Source organism: Boleophthalmus pectinirostris, unplaced genomic scaffold (genome assembly GCF_026225935.1).
Source record: "Boleophthalmus pectinirostris isolate CB_2022bp ecotype Guang Dong unplaced genomic scaffold, ASM2622593v1 HiC_scaffold_13, whole genome shotgun sequence".
In the NCBI taxonomy this organism is placed as follows: Eukaryota; Metazoa; Chordata; class Actinopteri; order Gobiiformes; family Gobiidae; genus Boleophthalmus; species Boleophthalmus pectinirostris.
Genome location: NW_026571036.1, coordinates 2,249,864 through 2,256,579, shown reverse-complemented (window position 1 = coordinate 2,256,579; position 6,716 = coordinate 2,249,864). Strand labels below are relative to the sequence as shown.

General features: G+C 42.9%; 1 protein-coding gene across 10 annotated transcripts in view; it reads left to right on the top strand.

The window, feature by feature from the left end:
* The first annotated feature begins 4,770 nt into the window (after positions 1-4,770).
* asap2b (ArfGAP with SH3 domain, ankyrin repeat and PH domain 2b) overlaps positions 4,771-6,716 on the top strand; it is a 43,078-nt gene continuing 41,132 nt past the window's right edge. For 5 of the 10 annotated variants that reach the window (XM_055149797.1, XM_055149794.1, XM_055149796.1 and 2 more), the window contains exons 1-2: positions 4,771-5,034; positions 6,398-6,657. In XM_055149797.1, the coding sequence (XP_055005772.1) occupies positions 6,532-6,657 (126 nt within the window). In that variant the 5' untranslated portion in view covers positions 4,771-5,034; positions 6,398-6,531. The other 5 variants (XM_055149801.1, XM_055149795.1, XM_055149791.1 and 2 more) reach the window with 4 other exon arrangements.

Here is a 6,716-nt window from a genome sequence, read left to right as displayed (position 1 = left end):
ATTAACTATTATTAATTAATTAATCGTTGCATTTACACAGCGCCTTTTCAAGATCCCCAAAGTGTTTAACACTTCATTTTTCATTCACTCAACACTCAGTGGTGTAAACTACTACTGTAGCCACAGCTGCCCTGGGACAGACTGACGAATTATTACACTACTATTACTACTTTGACTACTATTATACTACTAATACTACCACTCCTACTACTACTACTACATTATACTATTATTACTAGTACCACTTCTACTATTATACTACTATTACTAATACTACCACTCCTACTGCTCCTACTACTACTACTACATTATACTATTATTACTAGTACCACTTCTACTATTATACTACTATTACTAATACTACTACGACTACTACTATTACTACTACTATTATACTACTATTACCACTGTTGTTGCTACTACTACTACTACTACTACTACTACTACTACTACTACTGCTGCTGCTGTTGCTATTACTACTACTACTGCTACTACTAATACTACTATTATTACTATTAGCACTGGTACTACACTAGTACTACTCTTACTACTACTACTATAACTACTACTACTACTACTACTACTACTGCTATTATTATACTACTATTACTGCACGACTACTGTTACTACTACTACTACTATTATTATAGTACTACTATTACTATTGCTACTACTACCACTACTGCTACTGCTGTTACTATTACTATTACTATTACTACTATTACTACTACTACTACTACTACTACTACTACTACTATACTACTACTATTACTATTATACAACAACTACTACTACTACTGTTGCTACTACTACTATTATTATACTACTACTACTGCTACTGCTCCTACAACTACTACATTATACTATTATTACTACTAATATACTACTATAACTACTATCTATTACTACTATTTACTATTACTATACCACCACTACCTACTACTACTACTACTGTTACTACTTCTAATATTATACTACTACTACTACTATTATACAACAACTACTACTACTACTGTTGCTACTACTACTATTATTATACTACTACTACTGCTACTACTACTACTACTACTACATTATACTATTATTACTACTAATATACTACTATAACTACTATTTTACTGCAATTATACTACTATTACTGCCACGACTACTTCTACTACTATTGTACTATTACCACCACCACTACTACTACTACTACTACTACTAATACTTCTATATAAACTCTTAGGCTGTTTACGTGACACTTTACTTTGAAAGGAACGCGTCACTTTGCGTCGGTGCTGTGCGTAAACTTGACGCGCGGCGTGAGTCAAACATGTGGAATCTGCGAAGTGCCAGAAATCCTCCGCGTGCAACCGCAACACACGCGCGCGCATACGCACACGCACACACACACACACACACACACGCACACATTTACACACGTGTTTAATGTGATCCTACAGATGTTTACAGCGCGTGAGTGTTTATGTTTACAGCGCGTGAGTGTTATTAAGACGTGACGTAAGCGCGACATCTGCGACGCTATTTTTAACTCTGAGCTCACGAGCGCTTTTACCGCTGCCCCCTGCGCGCGCGCACGGACCTGCACCGAGGCACGCGCACTGTACACACTTTTATATACAAACTAAACCAGGACTAAACCAGGACTAAACCAGGACTAAACCAGGACTAAACCAGGACTAAACCAGGACTAAACCAGGACTAAACCAGGACAAACCTAAACCAGGACTAAACCAGGACTAAAAGGACTAAACCAGGACTAAACCAGGACTAAAACCAGGACTAAACCAGGACGAAAACGGGACTGAACCGGGACTGAACCAGGACTAAACCAAGACTAAACCAGGACTAAACCAGGACTAAAACAGGGACTAATCCAGGACTAAACTAGGACTAAAACAGGACTAAAACAGGACTAATCCAGGACTAAACCAGGACTGAACCAGGACTGAACCAGGACATGATCATGCTTTACGTTGCTCTACATGATGCTGGTGTTTTTATTTCGGTATTTTGTCGATAAATAAATTCAAAATCCTCATAACTGCCTTGTCATATTATTATTATTTATTTATTTATTATTATTTATTTATTAGATTAGATGAGATTAGATTAGATTGTGTTAAAGCTCAGATTAAAATCTTCCTCGAGTCACAGTTCTTCAGACAGAGCAGTGCCTACAGTTAGAATCACGCCCCCGGGGACTGTTGATGAAAAGTTTCAAAACAAAAAACATTTCCTCTAAAAATGAATCTCAAATAAAAGCCTCATATTAAACGGATGATCGTGCTTCTCCTCCAGGGGGCGCTGTAGTGTCACAGAATGATGCAGTTTTCACACGGGAACAGTAATAAATAAATAAATACATTTAAATCAATTATTTTAATTTAAATCAGCTGTGTAGTGCTTGTGTTTTCTTTATTGTGACCTCTGACCCCTGTGGATCCTTCTGTTATAATTATGACATTTTAAATCACGATATTGATCTAAAACAACGAAATAAAATAAAAAAGTGCAACGACTTTGGTGTTAGAAAACTGCAGAGTCCAACGGAGCTGACGCTGCCTCTGAGACCTGATTTAGTCCTGGTTTAGTCCTGGTTCAGTCCTGGTTTAGTCCTGGTTTAGTCCTGGTTTAGTCCTGGTTTAGTCCTGGTTTCAGTTCTGGTTTAGTCCTGGTTTAGTCCTGGTTTAGTCCTGGTGTTTAAGTCCTTGGTTTAGTCCTGGTTTAGTCCTGGTTTAGTCCTGGTTAGTCCTGGTTTAGTCCTGGTTTAGTCCTGGTTCAGTCCTGCTTTAGTCCTTTAGTCCTTTAGTCCTTAGTCCTGGTTTAGTCCTGGTTTAGTCCTGGTTTAGTTTCCTGGTTTAGTCCTGGTTAGTCCTGGTTTAGTCCTGGCTTTTAGTCCTGGTTTAGTCCTGGTTCAGTCCTGGTTTAGTCCTGTTTAGTCCTGGTTTTAGTCCTGGTTTAGTCCTGGTTAGTCCTGGTTTAGTCCTGGTTCAGTCCTGGTTTAGTCCTGGTTTAGTCCTGGTTTAGTCCTGGTGTAGTCCTGGTTTAGTCCTGGGTTTAGTCCTGGTTTAGTCCTGGTTTAGTCCTGGTTTAGTCCTGGTTTAGTCCTGGTTCAGTCCTGGTTTAGTCCTGGTTTAGTCCTGTTTAGTCCTGGTTTAGTCCTGGTTTAGTCCTGGTTCAGTCCTGGTTTAGTCCTGGTTTAGTCCTGGTTTAGTCCTGGTTTAGTCCTGGTTTAGTCCTGGTTTAGAGACCTGTTTAGTCCTGGTTTAGTCCTGGTTTAGTCCTGGTTTAGTCCTGGTTTAGTCCTGGTTTAGTCCTGGTTAGTCCTGGTTTAGTCCTGGTTTAGTCCTGCTTTAGTCCTGGTTTAGTCCTGGTTTAGTCCTGGTAGTCCTGGTTTAGTCCTGGTTTAGTCCTGGTTTAGTCCTGGTTTAGTCCTGGTTTAGTCCTGGTTTAGACCTGGTTTAGTCCTGGTTTAGTTTAGTCCTGGTTTAGTCCTGGTTTAGTCCTGGTTTAGTCCTGGTTTAGTCCCTGGTTTAGTCCTGGTTTAGTCCTGGTTCAGTCCTGTTTAGTCCTGGTTTAGTCCTGGTTTTAGTCCTGGTTAGTCCTGGTTTAGTCCTGGTTTAGTCCTGCTTTAGTCCTGCTTTAGTCCTGGTTTAGTCCTGGTTCAGTCCTGGTTTAGTCCTTTAGTCCTGGTTTAGTCCTGGTTTAGACTGGTTTAGACCTGGTTTAGTCCTTGGTTTAGACCTGGTTTTAGTCCTGGTTTAGTCCTGGTTTAGTCTGGTTTAGACCTGGTTTAGTCCTTGGTTTAGTCCTGGTTTAGCTGGTTTAGTCCTGGTTTAGTCCTGGTTCAGTCCTGGTTTAGTCCTGGTTTAGTCCTGGTTTAGTCCTGCTTTAGTCCTAGTTTTTAGTCCTGGTTTAGTCCTGGTTTAGTCCTGGTTCAGTCCTGGTTTAGTCCTGGTTTAGTCCTGGTGTAGTCCTGGTTAGTCCTGGTTTAGTCCTGGTTTACCTGGTCCTGCTTTAGTCCTGCTTTAGTCCTTGTTTAGACCTGGTTTAGTCCTGGTTTAGACCTTGTTTAGTCCTGGTTTAGACCTGGATTAGTCCTGGTTTAGTCCTGGTTTAGACCTGGTTTAGTCCTGCTTTAGTCCTAGTCCTGGTTTACCTGGACCTGGTTTAGTCCTGGTTTAGACCTTGTTTAGTCCTGGTTTAGTCCTGGTTTAGACCTGGTTTAGTCCTGGTGTAGTCCTGGTTTAGATCTTGTTTCAGTCCTGGTTTAGATCTTGCTAGTCCTGGTTTAGTCCTGGTTTAGATCTTGTTTCAAGTCCTGGTTTAGTCCTGGTTTAGATATTGTTCAGTCCTGGTTTAGTCCTGGTTTAGTCCTGGTGTAGTCCTGGTTTAGTCCTGCTTTAGTCCTGGTTAGTCCTGGTTTGAGTCCTTGTTTCAGTCCTGGTTTAGTCCTGGTTTAGATCTTTCAGTCCTGGTTTAGATCTTGTTCAGTCCTGGTTTAGTCCTGGTGTAGTCCTGGTGTAGTCCTGCTTTAGTCCTGGTTTAGTCCTGGTTTAGATCTTGTTCAGTCCTGGTTTAGTCCTGCTTTAGTCCTGGTTTAGTGTCAGTCCTGGTTTAGTCCTGGTTTAGATCTTGTTCAGTCCTGGTTTAGTCCTGGTTTAGATCTTGTTCAGTCCTGGTTTAGTCCTGGTTTAGTCCGGATGCCCTCCCTGTGTCCTGGGGCTGGAGGTGTGTGTTCCTTTAAGGGCGTGTCTCGGTGTGTTGTGCCCGGAAACAGGCGCAGTTGTGCGGCTGCTCTGAGCTCGTCTCGTCGCTGGCTCCGCTCGGTCCCCGGTGCTGCGCTGGATCCTGGTCTGGTTCTGGGTCTGGTTCTGGGTCTGGATCTGGGTCTCGGTTCTGGGTCCGGTTTGTCACGAGCCTCTGGAACATGCACGGGCAGCGCGTGCACGGCGGGTCACGCGCACGCCTCTGACTCGTGCGTAAAGGTGGGCGCGCGCGGTGGATCTCGGCGCAGACTTCGCTCAGGTGTGGTTCGTTTACCTGTGTTCTTCCGCCTGGCCGCAGACGAGTTAGACCCGCTCTGGACCAGGTTTAGACTCTAATTAGATCCACTTTAGACCTGGTTTAGTTCTAGTTGGGTCCGAGCCAACTTCAGTTTAAGGAAGTTTTTATTTATTCAACATCCCCATTTTGAGAATCCCCGAGCCAGAGCTAGAACTAAACCAGGACTAAAGCAGGTCTAAACCAGGACTAAAGCAGGACTAAAGCAGGACTAAAGCAGGACTAAACCAGGACTAAACCAGGACTAAACCAGGACTAAACCAGGACTAAAGCAGGACTAAACCAGGTCTAAAGCTGGACTAAACCAGGACTAAAGCAGGACTAAAGCAGGACTAAACCAGGACTAAACCTGGACTAAAGCTGGACTAAACCAGGTCTAAACCAGGACTAAAGCAGGACTAAACCAGGACTAAACCAGGACTAAAGCAGGACTAAAGCAGGACTAAACCAGGACTAAACCAGGACTAAAGCTGGACTAAACCAGGACTAAACCAGGACTAAACCAGGACTAAACCAGGACTAAACCAGGTCTAAACCAGGTCTAAACCAGGTCTAAACCAGGACTAAACCAGGACTAAATCAGGACTAAACCAGGTCTAAAGCAGGACTGAACCAGAACTAAACCAGGACTGAACCAGGACTAAACCAGGACTAAACCAGGTCTAATGCAGGACTGAACCAGGACTAAACCAGGACTAAACCAGGTCTAAACCAAGTCTAAACCAGGACTCAACCAAGACTAGATGAGGATTAAACCCGGATTAAACTGAGACAAAACTAGGACTAACCCAGGACTCGATGAGGACTAGACCAGGACTAGATCAGAACTAAACCAGGTCTTCACCAGTAATAAACCAGGACTGAACCAGGACTAGATTGGGACTAAACCAGGGATAAAGAAGCAGGACTTGAACCATGACGTGAGTGACTTTATAAATTCAAAGTTAATTTAAAGGGAGGTTGGCGGTTCCCTTCTTCTGTCTGTTGTTGGTTTGCCCTTGAGCAAGACACTTTTAAACAGCAACAAGAAGATTCATTTTCACAGTTTGATTCTAAAGACAAAAACTTTTCCCGTGATGTTTGTTTCATTCTTCTGTAAAAATTTAAGTTTTGTATTTGAATTTTTTCCCCTTTTTGCTTTGTGACCTCATGGACATTATTATTCTTGGTAAATATTATCCAAGACTTAACCAGAACTAAACCAAGACTAAGCCAAGACTTAACCAGAACTAAACCAAGACTAAGCCAAGACTAAACCAGGACTGAACCAGGACTTAACCCGGACTTAATCAGGACTAAACGAGGACTGAACCTGTCTTTCTTGCAGGTTGTTGCTGATTCCTTCACCTGGATCTTGGTGGATAAAACCCAGACCAAACCTGGACTAAACCTGGACTAGACCTGGACTAGACCTGGACTAAACCTGGACTAAACCTGGACTAAACCTGGACTAGAGTCAGAATGCCGGACCTGATCAGCGTCACGGAGTTCATCAGCGAGACCAATGAGGACTACAAAGCTCCGACCACGTCCAACTTCACCACCAGGATGTCCCAGTGCAGGAACGCTGTGTCTGCGCTGGAGGAGGTACAGACATCCTCTGACCCTCCTCATCCTCTGACCCTCCTCTGACCTCTCCTCTGACC